The following is a 24,812-nucleotide window of genomic DNA, read 5'->3' on the forward strand; positions in this document are numbered from 1 at the left end:
AGGTATTCACGTCTGATCTATGCACTCATTATCAGTCAGATTTCCAACTGATGCAGGTAGGCTATGGTCTGTATTTAGGTAGAGTCAGAAGCCTCTATAGAGTGACTGATAGAGAGACACTGATTTTATTAGGCTATTATTGAATTATTACTATTATAATTATTCATATTATTATTTTTATTATTATTATTATTATTATTATTATTATTATTATTATTATTATTATTATTATTATTATTATTATTACTACTACTACTACTATTGGGAGAAATTCCTCAGCAGTTTTAATAAGCATAATTGACTTGACTAAGTAGCCTAATTGTGGAGCAGTTGTAAAGATGTTAAAGTAGCCTATCTGCTTCTTCACCATACCCAAGTTTTGCGGATAAATCCATGTGCAAAGATGGTCAGTCATTTCTGAGCATCTTTGCACAAGTTTGTAAAGGCCAACTGGACATCCAGTGTCCGTCACTTGTTAATTTTGTTTGCTGACAGTGACCTCTGTTGGCTAAATAATGAAATTTCCATGTTGTCTCCCCGAATACAAAAAAGTCAAAGGAGTTTTTTCACGCTATGATTTACATCTAGCCTTAGCCAATTACCTACGTCGTAGGAGGGACATGGTCCTCCCGCTATCCAATCACAAGCGTTATTGCCCGGAAGTAACTTCTACTACCCGGAAACACCGAATGTCCACAAGTTTACAATTTGGGAATCAGCTCATCATATCAGGTATGCTAAAGCATGATTTATTAGTTTAATTGAATTAACAAAACGATCACATTGGGATTAGGAAGGCTCCATTCAAGAACACAAGTACACGTGCAACCATGGACTAGTAGCTGCGTCTTCTAGACACTTGTAGATGGGTTCTTTTGTAGTCCAGGGACTAGCATGTGCTAACCACCTTGGCTCACTTTTGAGTTATAAACAAACATTGCCGTTGTTTTATTGATTTATTGGAGGTTTTTTAACTATTGTTTTTATTTATTAGAATTGTCCCCACTTGCAATTCTGTGTGTCGTTACACGTTGCTCTACCGTGCACGGGTTCTTTATTTCTGTCATGTAAGTTATCTGTGGCAAGTGATACTTACAATAAAGCTGAAGTTTTTCCACAATCCCCTGTAATCAAACAGACCGATGCTACCAAGAAGACCACAGTCATGTTCTGAATGGCAGCGGAGGTGTGAACCAATTGTATTTACAGAATAACTACCTCAGCCCTATTTTAGAACTACCTTCATCCTCCTAGGCACACATCTGGAGGCTTGTGTAGAGGAGCCTTGTTGAAAGCTGATTTGAAGGAAAGCATTTCAACACATCTGCAGGCTGGGCAGTCCAAACAAGATTTCATGATTTTTTTTTATTAGACAAGGGCTCAACTTTGACAAATCTCACAACTTACTTGGATACATTTTTTGAAGAGCAGGTCTAATTGTAATTTTATACATTTTGAAATAACAGGCCCACTGAGAGTATAGTGGAAATGTCATCAATGTGGTATCACGATAAAAGTGGAGGAATGGGGTGTAGAAGCCGACTGTTGCCAAGCCAAAATCTTTGGGTGGAGTACATAGGATGGCGTCGCTAGGCTAGGCGTATGCATGGCATTGTCCAAAATGTTTTGGTATCTTGATGGAATGATATTACAGTTTTTCTTAACTGTGTGCAATTTCTGGAATCATTGTCTCATATTTTCAACACTCTATGGGCTGCTCAAATCTTGTCTCAAAACAATGTAATTTCTTCTTTTGTCAAATGACACACACAGCCATCATTTGAATAGGCATTTGTAAGAGCCATTTGAACACAGATATTTTATAACTTCTCATTGTGCAAAAACCTGACTAGTCACTGACCATTTTGCACCAATCATATGGTACTGTATTTGAGCTACAGCTGCCATCAAGTCATTTGATTGAAACAATGCCATCTTTTCTGCTTGTGAATTGTTAGTCCATTGTTTTTTTTAGAGCCAATCTGCCTGAGCTTTTTTGACAGCTGTACTATATTTCCCCCTTGTTTGCAGGAACATGGCGGAGCCCAGGGAAGGGGCTGTGCTGAACAAACGCAGTCGGACGGTGATTGTCCGACACCTGCCATCTGACTTGAGCAGAGAGGAGAAGGAGGACCTGCTCAAGTATTTTGGAGCGATGGCTGTCCGGATTATGTCTGACAAAGGAGCTCTGGTGAGTTCAGGACTGCCAGCTCCATCCTAGGGATGTTTTTTTTTAATGTGGTGAATTGATAAAACAGGCTTAGTTAACCTACAGGAAGTGATAAACCTGATAATACCTGCACCATCATTTAGCTTACAAGACTCCAGGCCCTTCTATTAGATGATTAACCTCAACCTCAAGGTTAAGCTTAACTTAACCTGGTTTACTACTGAACCAGCGTCTTAGTACATCCTCCTGGTGAGTTCAAGACTACTAACTCCTGGCGTTCATGGATCTGAGCTGTCAAGAGGTGGTGCCTGGGGCTGGGGATGTTTTGTCTTTTTGCAATTTGTCAGTAATGGGTTAGGAATCAGTGAAACAAGAACCTTTTATTACTTTCTGGCCCAAGTAACGAAAGGAAAAAATTGTTCTGATTTTTTTCCCGTTTGGTCCACAGAAACACACAGCGTTTGCAACATTTGACAGTGAGACTTCAGCTGCAAAGGTATAACGTCATTTTTGAAACTTACCGTCCATGGATGTATTGTTGGAATAGGTGTCCTTTGCAGATGTGACCATCTCTCATTTCTTCTCTCACAGGCACTGACCAGACTACACCAGCTGAAGGTTCTTGGACACACGCTAGTTGTGGAGTTTGCCAAAGACCAAGAGACTGTAACACTACTCAAAGACCCTCCTCTGACTAATGAGTATGTTGTCATTCCTGCAAGTACCACGCTACTTTTGAGAATATCTTTCCAAAAGTTGCAGTGCAACATCAACAGACACCTTACAACACAGCACTAACTTTTGGGATGATATTTGGATTTTCAAGCCATATGTAAACAAAAAATACATAGTCTTAAAATAATAAGCTGACCAGTCAAGGACAGATAAGCATTACAAAAGCATGTGGAGATTGGACAGCACTCTCCTTTACGAATGTAGTAAAAATGGGAAAAATAAATGCCCAATGCAGTTGCCTCCGAGTTGAGGTGTTTCTATAAAAAGTAGAGATGCACCGGATTCTGATTTTTAGGATCCTGCTGGATACCGGATCCACTGCTTAAGATCCTGCCGGATCCTATGAAAGGGTTGAAACACATGGCCTACTCGCACACGTGGGCCCTTTTTATTACGTTGGCTCAAACTATTTTTTAGACTCATTGGCTTACTGCCACACTGCCTGCACTGGCCGCTTCCAAAGGGCTTTCACTCCATGCAGCAATTGGGGTTGTGAAAGACGAACTGAAAAACCTAGGCTAGAGATGCACCAGATCCTGATTTTTAGGTAACTGCCGGATACCGGATCCACTGCTTAAGATCCTGCCGGATCCGGATCATGTGAAAAACCCTATTATCCTGCCGGATCCGGAACCGGATCTTGGATCCTGTGCATCTCTAATAAAAAGCCCTTTATTTGTTACATGTGGGAGAAAGGGATAAAACTTTTAAATATTTTTCTTTTATATTGATGTTATGTGACTGCTGGTTGCCCTCTGCCTTGTGAAGGTTAGACGTAGTGTTCTGTAGTGACCTCCCCCAAGGAGGTTATGTTATCATCTGAGTTTATTGGTGTGTATGTCAGTGTTTCCCACAGAATTTTTGGAAACTATGGGGGCAGCTGGGATTTTTTTTGTTGGGGGGGGGGGGGGGGGGGGGGGGGGGGGGGGGGTTGGGTGCTGCATTTCACACGGGGCAATGGGGGGGGGGGGTGGGGCTGGCGTAACAAAAAAAACGCACAGACAGCGCACAGACAAAAATGGTCTAAGAGAGTAGGCTATACCTTTTCCCCAACACACATAGGCGTACACATTCTACATGAGGGGTGCTGGTCAATTATTCATGTGTATTTACATGTGTATTTATGTGCCAGTTTTTCAAAATTCCTCCCATAAAAGGGTAAAAGGGCTGAACAACATATTACACATTTATGTCTATACACATTCGTTACACATTAATTTCTATATGCAGCCCAATGTCTCCTCTGCTGTGTCAATGAAGGCCTGTTGCCTAACTCATTATCATACAACTGTAAAACAAAGCCTGGGGAGTGTCAGTAAACTCATCCCAACTGTCCCATCTCTCAAGTTTTTTATTGCTCCCAAACCCGAGTTAACCACAACAACTTGACTAGGCTTTTGATCCCTCTGTCTTTCAAGCACTCATGGTTTTCTCTATAGGATGTATTTACTCCAGGAGGAAAATGCGAAGGAAATCGTTTTTCAAATCGTTTAATAGAAACTGGAACATCGTTTAAAAAAAAAAAAGTAAAAAAAAAAAATAAAATAAAAAAATTATTTATTTATTTTTTTTTAGTTTTTTGAAACTATGGCGGACAAATTTAAACTATGGCGGTGCGCCATAGTTTCCTTAATGTATGGGAAACACTGTATGTGTATGCATGTTCGTTTGTTCACTACTGCAATTTCTGCATGTGTGTTCCTGCCTGTCCGAGGGTAGGAACACGCACAACATCTAGCAAGCAAGTTTCAGATAGAGGAGGGTTGGTGAGCAACTCAGCACTTCATGCTGGCATTGCGATAAAGTGTCTGTGATAAACAGCCAACACGGGCGGAGGAACGACCTCAGACCGCATTTCTAATTATGTACTGATGTGCAACTTCGTTTTTTAATGTCAGTGTACACCATTTTTTGTTGTAGGTTAGTTGTATTTTCCCGCGATTTAACAACCTTGTTTGTTTTTATCATGGAACATTGCTGTAACGTGCTTGTGTGTTCAGTGTTTCTCTGCATAAAGAGTGGATGATGATTATGATGATGACGATGATGATGATTACAATGGTGATGATGTGGATTTGTTGTTGATGTTTCAGTGCTTCAAAGGAGCAGGCTGAGAGAGAGAAGAGAGGCAAACGGCCTCCACATGTCCCTCTCCTGGAGACTGGCGTCGCCCCAAAACTTGGGTACGTTCTTTGCTTCTCTGCCAATCTGCTGACGTCTGCATCATTTGCATCCTATTTCACGTTCAAGTTACAAATGTTATTATTTCTGCATTTGGCATGTAATCAATTGTCTTTCCATGAGGAAAGGAAGTATACTGAATGAGACAGTGAATATAGCAAAGAACCATACGTGTTGTGTTTTATGCCCTCTTCTGATCACACACACACACACACACACGCACACACATACACACACACACGCGCGCACACACACACACTCACAGCCTTTTGGATGAAGGTGGCAGTGGTTGTTGTTGTCCTGAGGGGGCTGCGTAGAGGCCTGGGGCTGATGGATGGCTGATGAGAGGCCAACTCCACTCTGCTCTGTCGGCCTGTCTCATGCCCAATTACGTGCTCCTTGTCAGGCCACCTTGTGTTTTGTGTGTGTGTGCGCGTGCGTGTGTGTTTGCATGCGTGTGTGTGTGTGTGTGTGTCTGCACGTGTGTGTGTGTGTGTGTGTGTCTGTCTGTCTGCATGTCTACTTGCGTGTTGTCTTGTGTGTGTGTGTGTATGTGTGCATGTTTCTCTCTCTCTCTCTTACTTCTCTTCTGACAGCCTGTCTGCCACTGCCATTGCCACTGCCATTGCTGTGCCCCAGCGTCAGGTGGCCTTTGATAAAGACGCTCAGGGCTACGACATAATTCCCCACCAGTGCTAGTCACCTCGACTTCAATCAGGGCCGGCCCCTACTGACACCTCACTTCTTTTTTCTCCAGACTACTTTTTCCTTCTTCTTGCAGCTCAAGAATTACATCCTGTATTGTTTTTTGTCGCCTTCAGAAGGCTGTCTTGTGCTTTTGTTGCACAGAATGGCAGCATGAACTGTAGCCTAGCATGCTAAACTTCTTTGTTTTTTGGTCATTATTATGACTTTTTAAACTCCTTTAGCCATGTTATTTTTCTATTTAGCTTTTTGAAACACAACCTTGTCATTGTATGCTATAGGTGTGGGATGATCTCTCTGTGTATTGGAAAGAGAGATTGTTTTGCATATTCTCTGTTTAGTCGGTTTATTGCGGACTTGCTGGGGCCATTCCCTAATGAGGGCTTAGTGCCAACCATCTCGTCTGGCTTTGTTAGAACAGGCAAAAAATGAACCTTATACATGGCGTCATTATTTGGCTGTCAGCTCTTTTCTTTTCCCCCTTTTTTTCTTTCCCCAATCACTTTGGTCTGACATGCCCATGGTTGACATCATTGCATGTGCATGAGGCATGCATGCTGTACTGGATGTAAATAAGGCGCGGGTGGACGATCCGGCTGGATTAACGGCCATTGGCGGATGCTTGAGATTTATTGGAGTAATTGAAGGGGAATACCAGCTGTCTGCAACCTGTGTCTGCATGTGTGTGCCAGCCCATGTGGTGTTGTGTCAAGATGAGCTACCATCAAGCTGATCTCCCAAGCCGTTACAGTACTCTACACACTAGCACCTCGAGGGGCTAGGGTTAGGGTTTTGGATTGGATTTGGGCTATGCTAACAATGTCAATATGAGCTACCACCAAGCTGGGGTGTGTTTCTCGACAACATCAATGCCCAGGTGAAAAACCCATATACTTAAAGTGTACTTTTTTTGACCGTACTTAGTACAAAGTGTACTATTTTCGGCGATTTTAAGTGCGCTTCATTGCACTATTAGTGCGCTGAAGCACTACTAAAGCAGTACTTCAGCACACTTGCAGCACACTGAGGATGCTAAATTGGCACCGCTTTTGGACAACTTTAAGTGCACTACAAGCATACTTTTGAAAGTATGCTCCAAACACGCTTTTCATGCAGTACACTTCTATAACATGTTATTGTTACTAGAAGTACAGTAAAAGTATATTAACTTCATGCTTCTTTGGACTACATTGGAACATTTTAAGTCTGTAAAAAGTATATCATATTAAGTATTGTAAATATATAACAGGTATGCTTGAAGTATATTTACAGTACACTCCCAAGTACATGAAATAATATAAATGTAATAGCACAATCCATGCTGGTCCTCAGAGCTTGTACATTACACACAGCCACATGTCACAGTAGTGATACAGTATGCATGCCTAGCACGACTGACATTTACAATCATTGCATTGTTACAGAGATTTTAGATACACATTTCACTTTATTTCATTCTTGTTCCACCTTCCTGTAGTTGATCATTTGAATTGATCATGAATGGTGACCCTTTTTTCTTTGTTTGAACAAGTAGTTCCAACTTACCTCTCACCATGATGACATGGGAAGTGTGAGCCTATATACGTGACCATCATAATGACGGTGGGAACATGGTCATTTTTTGTGTACCACTTTAAAATTTTAAAACTCCTACAATAAACGCAGAATATAACAATGAGTAATATTTTCATGCAAACCAAAGATATTCCTTAGAGGTCAATGGCTTTCTGTTTGAGAAATTGAGCTCCAAGAAGTGCATTACATGATGGTACATGCATGATGATGCATGATGGGTAAATGCACTTTGTGTAAGCACACTTTGAATATATTTGGATGAAGCACAATCATGGTGCACTTAGAAAAAGTATACTTCCAATATGTTAAAGTGATTTACTTTAAAGCGCACTATAGAAAATCACACTTCGAAGTCACTTGGGTGAAGTATAATCAAAGTGCACTTAAAAAAAGTGCAATAGCAATATGTTATTAAAAAATACACTTTTAGTAAGTTCACTATTAGAACACTATTAGTATATTACTCTAAATACACTTTAGCCAAACATCTTCTAAGTGCACTTTATGTATGGTTCGCAAAGTGTACTTTCTTTGAGAGCAACTTAATTACATCTAATTTTAAGTACACTTTAAATAAGCATATTGTAAACATACTTTTTTTTAGCACAAAAAGTGTGAGTGCGCTTTTAACATGCTAAGTACACTTCAGTTGTGCTTTTATTGTACTAAATTGAACCACTTTTTCACCTGGGTGCTAACTAAGATAGCAACTTACTTGGTTGCAATGCAATTTCCCATTGGAAACCTAGCTGGTTAGCAATGGTGCTTTCAAGAAACGGGGTCCAGATTTACTTAGCCATTACAGTACTCAACACACTAGCACCTCAAGGGGCGAGGTTTAGCGTTTTTGCTTAGATTTGTGCTATGTTAAATGTTGTTTATATATAAATGTACTTCTGGAGGAAGTCCGAGAGTGATTGACAGCTCTCATTACTAGCTCCCACCTTCGTACAAATTTAAATCCCTCCTTCCCTTCTTCACCTGTCATGTGCGAAGGCTGTCCGAATTGTGTGTCCCCCCCTACACCATTCTACTAGATCACCCGAATACATTTCCCCTACACTAAAAGGGGGTGTGGTGGAATGCAGATCTCATCCTGCGTTAGCTCATTTGAAGCACCCCAGGACCGAGGCCAGCTAGCTAACATGCCAAACATGCTTATTGCTTATGCCTACTGTACACCAAGCACTCGAGGGAAAACTTGTGACCATCCCATTGTAGCTCCTCTCGATGGAGCAACCTAGCTCGACAGAACAGGGGCAGTCTATCAAGTTTCAGGGCTGTACATTCTGATTTTTGTCTCGCAACATTTCTCTTTATTGTAGGCCAAGTTTTTTTACTGTGTCTCTGCAGCCCACACCAAGATGCACAAATTATTGCAGAAGCAGAAAATCGTTTCATTTCTGACTCATTTCACTGAAGTTTGTGAAGGATATCACTCTCTCAAGTTGGCCTCCACCCTGAATAACGTCTGAACAAAAAATAACAGACAAAAAAAAATCCTAGCTGTTGAGTTTGTTTGACAGCAGGGCTACAACAAGAACACAGTAGTACAGTACACTGAACGCTGTTGCCTTTTTCACCTTTTAAATGTCAGCTAGCCATCCATCAACATCAGCCTTGATGTCTGTTCTGGCCATTCTGCTACGCTTTTGTATGCTGCAGGCTCCATCTTCCAGAACACAGACACACACACAGACATGCACGCACGCAAGCTTGCACACACACACTCGCACACACACACACAAACACATGCACCAACATACACCAACACTATGTTTTCCTTGTCTTCTGAGTTGGTGTTCGTGTCGCACATGAAGGTTGCCTTTAACACAGCAGGCAGGCAGCTCTGCCGTGCCCACCCCTTCCCACCCCCTCTTGCTCCCATACTTTACTTTGTTCGCTCCCAGGCAAGCGCAGACATCTGTTGAAAAGGGGGTTTGATTCGGCAGGCCTCCCTCGTGTGTAGCGAGGCGGGCCTATCGAAAGTTGCTGCCGTAAGAGTCTGAATAGGCGACGTCGGGGGCAGGCGGTGGGAGGAGGTTTGGGAGGGGGGTATTGCATGCCCGTGCCGGTTGTCCCCCGCCCACTCTTACTGTGCCTGAATGGAAGCGGGGCTATTGAGCTCCTCTAGGGCAACTACAGATTGACATTTTCCCTTTTGAAAAGAAAAAGCGAAAAAACAAAAACAAAACGCGAGACAGCTGAGGCGCCTGTGGTGTGGCCCCTTTCTTGCGGCCTATTGCATCACTGTTTTATTAAGATGCGCTGCTCTTGTCACGCTGTGTTTTTTATGTGTTATTTATTTTGTATTGTTTGTATTGTTATTTTCGAGGCCATCGAGGTTGCTCTTCAGCAACCGACCGATCGACCGAAAGTTGATGTTCGTTCGATGTGCTTGCTTTTTCTCGCAGGTTGAAGTTCCAAGCCAACCCGACGTTGAAGTACCTCTACCCTCCGCCCAGCAGTGCCGTCATAACCAACATCACAAACGCGCTACTGAGCGTGCCAAAGTTTTATGTTCAGGTGAGAGCGCCACGAAGGCTGTTGTTCTGTTCACCAGTTGGCAGTGCAGACAGAGAAAACAACAAAGCCACAAGGACTGTTGTTCTGCAGACAGAAAACATGCCAGCCCTTCTTTTCAAGTTTATAGGTCTCTATAGTCATGTGAAATCCTGAAATTCTGTGTCATTTCTCTGTTATAGAGGCATCATACTATTAGTCATCATCATAAACATTCGCTCATTTATGGCATGAAAATGTGTTCATTAAAGGGAGAATGTGTAATTTTTATCGTAAATTGTTGAAAATGTTTGCTGCCCCTTCACAATTTGATCTTTTCTTGAATACTTTCAAAGTAAATAAGCTACTATTTATTGACTGAACAGACCAAAATGCAGTAAGTTTTGCAGCCAAAGATGTCTGGTGTTATATTACCAGAGGGCTGCTAATGTAAAATGGCAGCGATGGAGAAGATCCACCTATTCATGTTGAAAGAGTGGATATTTCCAGGTCATTATGAGTACTTAGAAATTGATGGTGGTAAATATTTGTGTAAAGTATGGCTTGATCTCAAATGGCGCACTTGTGCACTTCGGACACTATGTTTCAGTGCGTAACTAATACGGCATACGCACTGAAACATGAACATTAAAGTGCATAAGTGCACCATTTGAGATTCAGCCTATGACATTTGTGAATAGGCAGCATAGATTTTGGAAATAAACTACTAAAAAAACATCTTATTTATAATATATGAAAGTATTATTTATTAAATATTAATTGATTTTAGTTATTTTCGTTTCTGTTATTATATCAGTTATTATATTAGATATTCACTTACTATTACATACTCTATCCATCACAAATACCGAAGCGCCATTCTAGACCATCTTTTTTTTCATCTCTTTCTGCTGAATCATCTTGGAAGTCTGAAATAGCCTCCTCAAGCCAGAAAGTGTCTCAGCAATTACGTAAAAATAGATACTAAGTACGTGTTTTTCAACGCCTTTAGTTTAATTGGCACTAAACTGTAACACCACTGCCAACCCCCACCACCACCACCACACACACAGCCTTAGCTTTTTTTTTTGCCCTGAGAAGATCAAATAGCAAATATTTGCATTTAAATTTTCAGGAGGGAGAAAGGCTGTATTAATAATGAACTTAAGTGCTAAGAATGATTTATAGCCTTAACATTTCATCCCCTCCAGCCACACGCTGCCTCTGCTCTCTCTCTCCTCTCCTCTTTTCCTCTCTTCCCCCCATCTCTCTCTCTCTCTCCTCTCCTCTCTTCTCATTACCCTTTCCCCTTTTCTTTCCTTGCTCTCTCTCTCTCTCTCTCTCTCTCTCTCTCTCTCTCTCTCTCTCTCTCTCTCTCTCTCTCTCTCTCTCTTTCCTCTCTTCCCCCATCTCTCTCTTTCTCTCCTCTCCTCTTTTCCTCTCTCTTCCCTCACTCTTTCTCTCCTCTCTCCTCTTTTCCTCTCTCTACTCTTGCTCTTTACTTCTCTCCCCTCTCCTCCCCTCTCTCTCAGTTCCGTCAGCGAGTTCTGAGCAGCAGCCGAAATGACACTAATATTTCTCCAGGGGGCGCTGTTGTGTCATGGGAGAGGTCGCCCCTCTGCCGCAGGCAGTCACACAGCCGAGACTCACCCAGCCAACATCCTCACTGTCGAGTCAGTCACTCAGCCAGTCGCTCCTTCACTCACAGCCCTTAAACGCTCCTGATCCCACATGCACAGATGAGAAGCATACACAGGGGCCATGCAGCATTGCAAGTACGTGTGTTGCTCACGTTGAGCGTCGCAGCAGGTGGTAGGAGTTCACATGGAGTGAGACTTCAAGAAGAGGACATACATGCATGTATACATGCTCAGACGCTTCCCCTCCCGCACACACAGCAGAAGTGGTGCTATGCCTCAGACTTGTTAATGCGCCCCTCTTGTCTTTCAAGTAGAACGTTATGGTTCTTTCTATCTTTTTGTCTTTCTTTTATGTCTATTTTGACATCTTGTGTGCATTTGATATTCATCATTTTCCTTTTTTTTCTTCTTCTCTTTCTTATCATCTTGCTCCCTCTCTCTCTCTTTCTCTCTCCTGCTGTCTCTCCGTTTTGTTGTCTGTTTCCCCTCTTTCTCTCTCTCTCTCTCTCTCTCTCTCTCTTTCTCCCTCTCTCTCTCTCTCTCTCTCTCTCTCTCAGGTGCTGCACCTGATGAATAAGATGAACCTGCCGTGTCCATTCGGTCCCCTGACGCCCAGACCTCCCATGGTGAGCCCATCGGCATGGCAACCAACCCATCACAGCATTCCATAATAATAATAACCAGAGCCAGCCATCAGCACTCACACTACCTTGCAAAACGATTTGTTTTTGTTTATTTGGGTTCTTGTTAATCACCTTGTTTACAGGTCTGATGATATTCGGGAACCGTGCCTAATTTTGGGTTTGGTGTGTTTGCTGAGAATTTTTAATAGGGCAGGGAAAGCTTTCACCATGCTGGGCGGTTGTAATGTTTGAGTCACCAAGAGTGGCTTAATAAGACCCCTGCCTTTTCTCTCAACCAACCTACCTGTTACAGCCCAGTAAGGGTGTTTGTTTATCAAATACAGAGCGACAAAGTCAGAGAATGAAGTAGAGTATTGGGTCTGGCTTGGGATGTTGTGGTGCTACAGTATCAGTCATTTCCATGTGTAGGCTACTCGTTTGATTATGCAATACCCACCCAGTTTTACACACTTGACAACAAGCACCTACCACCCTGACTTAGGTCCCCTGAGAAGAGTAAGGTATGGTGTTGTGAAGGGAATTTCTAAAGTTGATTCACCAAAAATGGTTTACTTTTGTTGCTTTTCACGCCAGATTTAATTTGAAACTGCACATCCTGCATAGCCTCTACAGTGGTGATGGTCACATGTCTGTGATACTAGCTACTCTCCCACCTCCACCTTGACTTAACAAGCGTTGTGTGGGAAACTTTCTCTATTTCTTGTTCTAGTTTGAGATGTACCATATCCCTATGGGTCCTGCTGGGCCCGTGCCTCCCCCCTTCCCCCCGGAGAACCCCCCGCTACCAGCAGAGGGGTCCGAGGAGAGCGAGGAGTCCGAATACGAGAGTGAAGGAGACGAGGAGGAGAAAGAGAGGTGTGTGTGTGTTTGTGTGCCCTGAAAAAAGCAATGTCTGTATTTCTCAAGAATATTTGCCTCTAGACTGTTTGAGTTTTCATCACCTGTTGTCATGGTTGCAGATGTTCCGTGTTACATATTGTGACGTGTTTCTTAACTTCCTTCCGGATCGAGACCTGGGAGACCTTCCATTGGGATGTGCAGATTGCTCTGCGTGCGACACACACACACACACACACACACACACACACACACACACACACACACACACACACACACACACACACACACACACACACACACACACACACACACACACACACACACACACACACACACACACACACACACACACACACACACACACACACACACAGTGGGGTAAACCTTTAAGGTACATCTCCTTGTGCATGACAGAAGCTTCACCTACCTACCACAACATTGCCATACTGTAGATGGCTATGTGAAAACCACTCAGACATTCTATAAATTGCCGGTCTCACACCTAGCCTTCTGCAAATTTACCACAGTCCTAAGGCAGTGCTAGCAGCATGTCCACCACCAAGGCAGTGTGCTGCTGACTTTATCAAAGCACATCCAGGCCACTGAAGGGATACTTACACTGACCTGACCTACTGAGGAAACTAACACATTGTTGATGCCTTTCCCTTTTGACATTTATTTATATATTATTTGTATGTCAGCTTGATTGCTCTGCCCCAGTTGTGCTAACAGCAAATGGGACACACCATTTTCAGACATTTTAAAACGGTATACAGACACACTGTAATTGACATACCAACATATCAATATGTAACCTGTAACCTGAACTTTTTAAACATTTTTAAAGAAATCATTCACACTGAAACCCATGGAGGCAAAATAGTAGTAGTAGAGTAGAGTAACTTTATTGATCCCCAGGGGGAAATTCAGGTAAAATGAACAAAGCAAAGCAAGACTAAATTCAGTGTTCAATTCTGACTGCTCAACGGTCAACAGGTCGAAGCGGCGAATCATATTGATGAAAACATTTATGTTGCTGATTTGATTGGGTCCTGTGGGTGAAATTCACTCCTCATTTGCATGATATTAAACCCAGCCAAATTATATCCAGTTTTGCTAACAGCAAATGGGACACACCATTTTCAGACATTTTAAAACGGTATACAGACACACCGTAATTGACATACCAACATATCAATATGTAACCTGTAACCTGAACTTTTTTATTTTTTTAAAGAAATCATTCACACTGAAACCCATGGAGGAAAAATAGTAGTAGTAGAGTAGAGTAACTTTATTGATCCCCAGGGGGAAATTCAGGTAAAATGAACAAAGCAAAGCAAGACTAAATTCAGTGTTCAATTCTGACTGCTCAACGGTCAACAGGTCGAAGCGGCGAATCATATTGATGAAAACATTTATGTTGCTGATTTGATTGGGTCCTGTGGGTGAAATTCACTCCTCATTTGCATGATATTAAACCCAGCCAAATATTTTCGCTTCGCCCCAGTTCCCTTGCCTTCACCTCACTTCAGTTGCCTCATAGGAATGAATGGCAAATTTTGGATGGTTTTGCCAAACTTTGTTTGCATGTATCCCTAGCGTAAAGCTCACTGTTTTCACATGCTCTTGTCTGTCTGATGAGTTTGTCTTGTGTGATTCTGCATTCAGGATGGTGCGACTGATGGGCCTGGTCAACCAGCCGTGTAAGAGGCCAGCGCGGACGAAAGCAGCGACCGCAAGGAAGAAACCCAAACTGAAGGACTTGCTCTACACCCCCAAGTTGGAATCGCAGAGGTGACTTTAATTACAGTACATACAGTCATGATATTTATCTTCTAAAGTTGTATATTAAAATGCCAAGCCTTTCTTTCTCAAAGCACAAGCTTAACAACACACACATTTTTAGTTTGTTCTAATATTTTCTTCCAGTGTTTTTGATATCTTAAAAAAAATGTCATCTCTCTCTGTTTGCAAAGCCTACAGATAGAAAAAGCTGATGACTTTTTTTGTTTCAAAAATAGTTGGTGTAGTTACTCTATACCTCTTCATTACAATAGTATTGCATATCACGTCCATTCAATAGTTCCTTTGAATAATGATCATCACAACACATTATCATAATTACACCAGGCTTGGGTATCTAATAGATATTGGAACATCGTGTAGTGTTGGCGTGCCAGTGGTGCTATTTCAGCCGCGTCATTAGTGTATTCCGCTAAGGATTAGATGGCTTTGAATTTCAAGGTCTGCATATTATATGTTGTGGATTTATTTCAGACAGTACGTTTTGCCATTGGTAGTAGCAGTTAGGGCTGGGTAAAATAATCGATTTAATCGATAATCGATCAATTTCATTTAAAATTCACATAATTGATTCACAGGGCACAAAATCGATTTTTTTTGGTTATTTTTCTTTTTGTTCTTTTTGCTTAATTTAGGTCTATGGAAAATACCCAGTAGGTATTAGTCAATTAGGCCTAGGCCTACTTATTACAAATTAGCAATCTGTCAACACTGTCAAGCCACAGCCCTTTGACATTTTTATATAAAAAATAGGCAACAGCATCTTTTGGGGGAAATCCTGGCACCAAGAAGGGAACGGATTGAATCGATACAGGGACATGGCTGCGATACCCAGCCCTAGTAGCAGTTCAAGTGGCCTTCAGACCATTGTAAGCTGTTTGGCCATTATACTGCAAATCACATGCCTCGTTTATCACATTGAAATTGAGACACTGGAAAATACTCTTTACAAAATACTACAGATAGTTTGACTTCTTGCTAGTTTCAGTGGTTTTCTTTACTTTTCTTTTCTTGACCACAGACCAACAGACCACAAAGGCTTTAGCACAACTGCTCGTCTGGCTTAGTTGGTTGCTGTGTGCTAGGGGTGGGAGATATGACGATATTAAATCATGAATCGTGAAATCGAGTACAAGATCGACTCAAATCTGCCAAAGGGGAGAAATCGGATAGATCATCTTGCAGTGATGTCTACTATCAGTATCAGAGTGATGTCTCCTTACTAAGTGTTGTCTTCACTTTTGTTTTTTACATCATTGTATTCCAATTGTGCACTTTGAGTGTCATCAGTGTGTTTGCATTTAATTAATTGCTTACAAATTACAAATTGCAAGTGTATAAAATGCAGTTTTTGTTTTTATTTTTTTGATGAAAGATTGTGATAGAAAAAAAATCAGAATCGAGATTTTGTATTATAAAAATCATCATATAACATTTTTGCTATATCGCCCACCCCTACTGTGTGCAAAAAGGCAGTTGTGAGAGACTGACAAAAAAAAGCAAAAAAAGTTGTATTTGGTTGAACACCTGTTTCAGCCCTGCATGTTCAGCTGCTGAGCACAAAAACACTTTCTATTTTCTCCTCCTGGGTTCTGACATTTTCGCTTGCCCCCCCTCCACCAATCTGTTCCGTTCTGTTTCCGCAGCGGCCCGGCCCCGGTTCTGCACGCGTCCGACGTGTTTGAGCAGCCCCAGGCCTTGGGCCCCAAGAAGATCGAGTTCCACATCCCAGCAGAGGTGTCCTCCTCCTTCCTGGAAGGGCCTGCCAAGGAGGAGAGTGAGGAGGAGATGGAGGAAGATGCAGGTAACACCTGCATTTGCGCGCACGCACGCACACACACACACACACACACACACACACACACACACACACACACACACACACACACACACACACACACACACACACACACACACACACACACACACGCACACACACACACACACACACACACACACACCTACTCACATACAGTACACCCCCGCCCACATCCGCACACCACATCACCTACATAGAGGGTGTACACAGAGACTCTGAAACACACACACACACACACACACACACACACACACACACGTGCACACACACACACACACGTGCACACACTCCCACACACACCTACTCTCACTCCTTACCCCCTGTCCTCTGGTGCAACCCAGACACCAGTGCTACCTGGAGACTGGAGTTTTAATTAACATACCAGTTAGCCCTGTGAATTGGGCATCGGCTTGTACACACAGAGCATTACAGAGAGACTCGCTTTGTCTCCCTCACCCAGCTCTCTCCTTTTTTACTCCCCCTCTTCTCTCTTTCTCTCTTCTCTTTCTCTCTTTCTCTTCCTCCCTTCACTTTCTCTCCCCTTTTATTCTTTCCTTGCTGCACTCAACTTTTCTCTCTGCAGACTCCATTTTGTCTGCTTGTAATGTTTGGTAGCTGGTTGTGTAGCTGGAACTATTTCCTCTCTTCACCGCCTAAGTCCTTGCCTCACTTTTCTGCACCGACATGAAGTAGCACTGCATAAACCGATGAAGGCCACTGTCATCCTTATGTCTTGTCCCTTGGCAACACATTCTTAGATACAACCTAGCAAACGCTTACACCTTTTCAACAGCATCAAGTTCTACAGTGTTCTCTGCACTTCGTTTCTATTTGACAACACACCTTAGAAGCAGTTGAGTTGAAGAATTTCTGAATAACAAGGTTGAAATGCATTAATATTCAAGTCCCTTTTGAAGAGTCCCTTTTGACAACAAAATTATTTTGAATAGAGATGCACCGGATCCTGATTTTTAGGACCCTGCCGGATACCGGATCCACTGCTTAATATCCTGCCGGATCCGGAACCGGATACCGGATCCTACGAAAGGGTTGAAACACATAGCCTACTCGCACATATTATGTTGGCTGAAATTATTTTTTTGATTCATTGCCTTACTGCCACACTGCCTGCACTATACGCTTCCAAAGGGCTTTCACTCCATGCAGCAATTGGGGTTGTGAAAGACTGACTGAAAAACCTAGGCTAGAGATGCACCAGATCCTGATTTTTAGGTAACCGGATACCGGATCCACTGCTTAAGATCCTGCCGGATCCGGATCCTGTGAAAAACCCTATTATCCTGCCGGATCCGGAACCGGATCTTGGATCCTGTGCATCTCTAGTTTTGAATAATTGTTTAAATATTTGTAGTGTTCATTACGATAGGGATACATTGAAAAAAGAAAACATCACAACTCTGAGCTCTGCCATGAAGAGTGTGAGCTTGGTATATACAGAATACTTGAAATCCTCTCAAGCCAAGGGCAGACACATTTCTAAATATTCTGAACATTCCCCTCAAAGTTAAAAGAGAAGAAATCTTGCCATACTTTTCCACTATTTGGCCAAAAAGTAAACTTTTAAACAACCTTCATTCTTTCCACGACATATTTTCCAAATCGCAAGGCATTACGGTAGTGTTACTTGTCAAGTCATCTGTAATGCCTTGTGTTTTGGAAAATATGTAGTTTTGATGTGAACAAAGGTTGTTTAAAAGTCTACTACTGGTCAAATGCAATTTCAAACTTCTGTGGTAACCCTGTTACATAGATTTTTGACAATAAAGTAGACTTTACGTTACTAACCATTCAAACAAGTTAGATTTCAAACTGATCAATCTACAAAAGGATTGGGCAGCTTTTGTGATGAACTACTACTTATTTGGTTGTCCCACTGTGTTGTGCTGTGTCATGCATGTTTAGAAGTGTTCAAATACCTACTCCCTCTTACAAGATATTTGTCATCCTAGAAATGCAGGATTGTTGATGATTCATAAAGTTTGAGTGTGTACTCATTTGAGACATTGTGTCTCCTTGTGTTTACTTAGTTCTTGTAAGTCTCGTCTTTTCCCATTTTCTCCTCAATCTTCTGTTTGTTTGTCTTGCGCTCAACACAAACAACTGTTCCATACAAAAAAGAAAATAAAAGATGTGTCAGTGCTAAAAGGGCTGGAGTGAAAAGCTCCCCGCCTCGTCTTTCATTCTCTTCCCTCCTCTCTTTTTTTGAAAAGCCTGTCTGAGACCAGATTGCCACAAGGCCATTTCGTATTTCTCCTCTTCGTTCCTTCTTCTCCTCAATCTCTCTTTTGGTCAGATAAACAATGCCAGTACAACACAGGAGAGAAAGCGCAAGCCGCATGATAAGGTTTTGGATAATTCAGATTAAAGGAGAAGGTTTGGTGGTTGAGAAGTTTGGGGCCGGGTTGGGGGGTTGGGGGGGTTGGCGACGGGGAAAAGAGGGGATCTGCTGCTTTCTCGCAGGCGAATTTATCAGAGCCTGGCTTTCTGCTCTGATACACACACACACACACACACACACACACACACACACACACACACACACACACACACACACACGCTCTGTCATAGACAGTCACACACACAAACACTTGGATGCACCCGTTCAGATCTGAACGACAAGGCAGCATAGAATTTCCGGCAACTCAACCCCCTCCCTCCTCCTTCCCACCCATCACCCTCTCTCCCTGGCTCTCTCCCTGGCTCTCTCCCTGTCTCTCTCTCTCTCTCTCTCTCTCTCTCTCTCTCTCTCTCTCTCTCTCTCTCTCTCTCTCATATCACCTACTCTTTTCTCTCTCTTTCTCGCCCTGCACTCCCTCTTCCCTGTCTGATGCCCCTGTACTGTGTGTGTCTCTGCCTCCTCGCATGGTTCACTCCTTTACACCCATCACCCTCTATTCCCTCTCTCATCCCCCACTCTTCTTTCCTTCTCTCTTTTCTCCTCCTCATCCTCCACTTTTCTCTCTCTGTCTTCCCTCTCTTATCCCCCTGTCTTCTTTCCCTCCTTGTCTGGTGCGCTGCCCGTATGCCAGATGCCAGCCGTGCCCTGCCGTGCCCTCCCTGTCGAGGGGCTCAAACGGGGGAGAGAACGACAATACTGAACATGGCCCACCCTCTTGTGTTTCTATAAAGGAGAGAAAAACATGTACAGTCATGGGTCTTTTTGATGGTTGGATAGATGACCACTGACCACTGGGGGGTTGTAGAGCACCCATGGAGAATCACTACTTTACACCATGGGTGATAGATGTGGGTGCCAAAATGGTTTGCTTGACCAGATCTAGAACTGGATCAGCATTTTCCATCTGCACCGAAATGGCCCTGGTTGAAAATGAGGCGTTTTTGTCTTCACAGCCAAATAATTGACTCCAGGTGAAGAAGGAATTGGCTATAGAGTGGCACAAAGACTTCTGCATCTGCAGCTGCTTATGTGTTGCAAACAAACTCTTGTTTCTTCTGACATATGGCACCCACATGACCACCCTTGCTTAGGATGAACTTGGTCATAACACATTGACTACCAGGAGTTTTTTTTTTAAATGTTAGCCCAAGACTCCCAGCCAGTTTCATCATTTTTTTTGTCATTTTCGAACAGCCACCAAATATTTTGTCTTAAACCTGCAGACACATGCTAGGGCTTGTTCGAAAGCTGAAAAACTCCGCTTTCTACTGTTTTTTTTACGGCACCACCCGCCTTCTATCTTCTTCCATTCCGAAATTATTCTGCTTTAAGCGGCAGCTACTTTAGCGAAAAATGGCGCTTTTCCGCATTCAAACCGAGAAAAAGGCTTTTTTGTCACGGATGCGCTCTTTGACTCTCCGAGTTTAAATTGAGGATCTAAATATATTTGCATGCCCCAAAGAGAAGACCAGTAGCTTCCAAGTTAACTATTTTCATGAAAAAAACACTTCTGTTTACTGCTAATATTATCACTGGAAGAGCTAGTTACTAGTGTATCCTGATGGACATGTCAGTCATTCAATAGCAAAAAGTAGATGCGCCGAAGTACACTCACCAACGTTAATTTCTGCTGCTGTGTTGTGCTGTTTTTTCTTTCCAAACTTCCATTTCCATACCTAATTTGATGACAGCAAACCTCCTTATCCTTCTGTAGGCCTGTGTTTACGATACGAAAGCCCTGACAGGAAGCTAGGTATGTTTTGATTACCCAGGCGCCTTGGTGTGACTTGAACAGGAAGTGTGCATGATTTAATTCGCTGTAATAACACTGAAAAATACTGCATTGTGATAAGTTGCACAGATGAAATATGCAAATAATGACTTTGTAGGAGTTTTGACTGTAGGTGTTGTCATTATCTATGTGAGTTCTGTTCATCACATAATTACGAAAATCACACAGAATGTGCATTAGAATGTGTATATTCAGAATCCACTAAAAAAAACTCAAATGCGGATTTTCCCGTTTTGGGCGCCAACGCATGGGAAGTAAAAACGGGTTTTCCCGTGGTTTGGTAGTCAATGTTTTAATTGGCCTAATGGTGAAGTTATTGGTCTTGGAAACTTAATATTACACTTGCGTGGTGATTTTAATCCAAAGCGATTTTGAAGTCATTACCCAGGTATTGGTTACAGTTCATGGGGCTGAGGTAAGCTGCCTTGCTCAAGAGCACTTCAGCCATGGGAGTGAGGGTGTGGGATTCAAACCTGCAACCTTGGATTCCAAGACTGACTCATTAACCATTAATTGGTATTGGGATCTAGGGTCTCATGTGCAAGTCCTGTAAAACCCATGTAATAATACAGTCTTTTGTCTGTTTCGTTTTGTTATTTCTCTTCCTCTCCCACCTCCCACCCTTCTGTCAGAGCTGAGGCAGCCTCCTGTGTGCCCCCCAGAGGAGGTGGCGGAGGGCTTTGGGAAGATCTACCCCACGGCTCAGGCCCCCCAGGTGCTGGAGGAAGGCAGCGAGGATGAGGAAGACTTCCCCTCCGATTGCATCTCCAGGAAGGAGCTGGAGAGGGGACGCCTCTCCAGGGACGGTGAGGGACACCACCACTGCTCGGCATCACTGCACTGCACTGGACCACACACAAAACTACACACACACACACACACACACACACACACACACACACACACACACACACTCAAAGACCCAGACACACACACACACACACACACACACACACACACACACACACACACACACACACACACACACACACACACACACACACACACACACACACACACACACACACACACACACACACACACACACACACACACACAAGCTGCGCTCACACACCTACACACATCCATTCTGACTCAACCACTCTACATCAAACAGAATCAGATATGATGGATATCTGCACTATTGAGGGCTCTTGGAAGATTCCAGTCAGATTCCACTTACATATTTTACAATACATATGTATTGATTTCTTTTCTTAATTCTGGATGTTGCTCTGTGTGTCTATTGTTGCACATAACTGTTTTGTTACAATGGATATCTGGACTATTGAAGGCTCTTAGATTCTAGTCAGATTCCAATTATATATTTTTTTATGCATACAGTGTTTATAGATTTCTACATTTCTTTTCTAAATACAGGGTGTTGCTGTCTACCTCTGTTGTTAGTTATACATGCGCATTGCAGAAATACCTTTTTTATTTGAGTAGAGCCTACCATCCAATTTCTTGTTTTCCCTTTTTGTCTTGCACCACTTTTGACAGGGAAAGTAACCCGTCGCGATTGCAGCAGTGTTGTGTTTGATATTGTGTTTGTGAATCAAGAAAGTCAAGCCGGCTGACTTTTTTTCGGAGTCTTGTGTCTTACCGACTTTGTTCTCCAGAGGTCTCCTGCTACCTTTCAACATTTCTCCCCTTGCTCTCCTCTCACCCCTTTCTAAAACAGAGATGAAAAGGATGTCTGTGTTTAAAAATTATGAGCCCGGCGAAGTGACCTGCCGATTGTACGTGAAGAACATCGCCAAGCAAGTGGATGAGAAAGTAAGTATTCCGTTCCCACCACCGTGGGAAGAGAAGGCTCCCAAGTCCACCAGAAACCAGCAGTGGCATATAATATAAAGGCTGAAGTGTTGCTGAAGGTGTTGCTGAAGTTCATCGATAAAGAAATAATTGGATTTGCTTCTCACCCCCTATCCTTTGTGATCTTTAGGAGCTGAAGTACATCTATGGCAGGTATATCGACACGGCGTCAGAAGCAGAGAGAAATATGTAAGCAGTGTTTACTTCTCTAAGATTTTTTTTTTAAAATCAAGGCCTCTAACCTGCCACATCGATGTATAGTTCTGACGGTTCCATAACTATTTTTTTTTCATTCCTGTTCCTAACCAAAGTTCTAGCCGGCTTATGTGGTGTGTGTCTCTGTGTCCTTTTTTCCTCCCTCCGGGTCTCCTGTCCCCCTCCCCTCCCGCAGGTTTGATATCGTTTTAATGAAGGAGGGAAGAATGAAAGGTCAGGCTTTCATAGGCCTGCCCAGCGAGAGAAGTGCAGAGAAGGCCTTGAGGGACACCAACGGGTATGTGCTGCACGACAAGCCACTCGTTGTCGTATCCTTTTCCCGAGCTGTCGCCGCTCTTGACATGCTGATGGTTGCTTTTATTTTGATGTTTTCTTCTTTCTTCTATCCTTTCTCAAAGGAATAGCTGAAAATAGTGTTATAGTTTTGTATAGTTGTATGTTTTATTGCAATTTTATGATTTTTTTTGCAGTGGAAAGACTGTAGCTGCTGTTAAGAAAACAACAGCAATTTTGTTCTTCCATCACTTGCATTTTGAGTCCTTAACTCCACAACAAAGCAATTTGCTCGTTCGGCCAGACCTAAACAAGATGGTGGAGACGCAAAGAAAGCACCAAAGAGATGAATGGTAAGATGAGCCTCTCTTGTCCTCAAGGATTTAATTTTAAAAATATTTTTTCCCAAGATGCCTAACATACAAGTTCATTTGTGTAGCACACACTGATAAAGCATAGTCAGACTTATCTTAACTAGAAATGCACTCAGAGAGTGCGGACTTCTGCCAAGGAAGCTGTTTGATAGAACATTTGACTATGTTACACCCAATTTTTTTCAAGTATTTTTGCCCTCTTTTTGTGGAGTTAGAAACTCGAATATCAAAATTCATCCTATCGTGCAGTGGTGAAGAATCTTTATAAAGGTCCTGATTCCAGATTGTTTCCAACAACTCCACAAAGTTTCATCCAAATCCGTTCAGAACTTTTTGAGTTACCCTGCTGACAGGCAGACAGGCAGACAGACACGACCGAAAACATGACTTCCTTGGCGGATGTAATTTTAGTCTTAAAACACATTGTCATTCTTATAATCTAATGAAAATATGCAAATTAATTTGAAATATTATTAAAAAGCATTATTTTAATCCAATGCACTGTTTTATTTGTTAAAGATGTTGGTGGCAAATGCCCCTCTGTTGTGAACCATGAGGGAATGTTGTATCCTTCTAATTCTACCATATCCTTTTTGCCATTTTTTCGTATTGTAATGTCATATTATGACTGAAGTTGAAGCCCTTCCTCAGTAATTCCATTTCAGACATACGTAGTTCTGAAATGAAGCTACCTAACAACACTACCTCTTCATTGGCTTTACAATTAATGAAGATATTTTTTGTCGAAAGATAAAGAAAAGTACTTAAACATACTAATTGGCTCTCTGAAATCTTAGTGACAGATTTTTATTTTGATTGTACGCACTTGGAATTATGGTTTCTGACTTTTCCTGTCAGGATCCATGAAAATGGAAAATGAAAGCAAATGATGGACTGAGTGATCAATTTTGTGCACTTTTGTACACTCATTACTCCCTCTTGCAATATATTTTGTCATCCCCATGGAGTTCTAATTGCATTCAGACTGGCTTCCCTTGACTTATCCAGAATAAATATGTGTGTGCAAATGGTAGCCAACCTACTTTTATACTCTAATGCTGCCATAAACATCTGTGATCTCTGTCAAGTCTTTGCTTTTTTCCCAGACCACAGGTGGACACATCACTACCATGAACCGATGACCTCACTTTGAAATAAATAAATAAAAATTTCTTTTATAATGAAATCCATGTCTGGCCGCCAAATTATTTGATGACACCCACAACTTTATAGTTGCTTATTCTGTATTATCTTCTCGATGTGCTTATATTTCGGTCTCGTCTTTGCAATGTGTTTGTTTTTC

General features: G+C 42.3%; 1 protein-coding gene across 2 annotated transcripts; it reads left to right on the forward strand.

The window, feature by feature from the left end:
* Positions 1-650: 650 nt before the first annotated feature.
* rnpc3 (RNA-binding region (RNP1, RRM) containing 3) lies at positions 651-24,695 on the forward strand. Of its 2 annotated transcripts, none has more exons than XM_063206130.1 (16): positions 651-732; positions 2,032-2,191; positions 2,619-2,666; positions 2,762-2,871; positions 4,999-5,088; positions 9,781-9,892; positions 12,066-12,134; positions 12,862-13,007; positions 14,664-14,789; positions 16,445-16,602; positions 21,461-21,634; positions 22,513-22,607; positions 22,777-22,835; positions 23,038-23,170; positions 23,420-23,488; positions 24,616-24,695. In XM_063206130.1, exons 2-15 carry the CDS (start codon positions 2,036-2,038, stop codon positions 23,483-23,485), a joined length of 1,542 nt encoding a protein of 513 aa, XP_063062200.1. In that variant the 5' UTR covers positions 651-732; positions 2,032-2,035; the 3' UTR covers positions 23,486-23,488; positions 24,616-24,695. The 2 variants fall into 2 exon arrangements, with proteins under 2 accessions (XP_063062200.1, XP_063062201.1); XM_063206131.1 differs by having other exon boundaries at positions 24,029-24,682.
* The last annotated feature ends 117 nt before the right edge of the window (positions 24,696-24,812 follow it).

The sequence above is a fragment of the Engraulis encrasicolus genome, chromosome 9, assembly GCF_034702125.1.
Source record: "Engraulis encrasicolus isolate BLACKSEA-1 chromosome 9, IST_EnEncr_1.0, whole genome shotgun sequence".
In the NCBI taxonomy this organism is placed as follows: domain Eukaryota; kingdom Metazoa; phylum Chordata; class Actinopteri; order Clupeiformes; family Engraulidae; genus Engraulis; species Engraulis encrasicolus.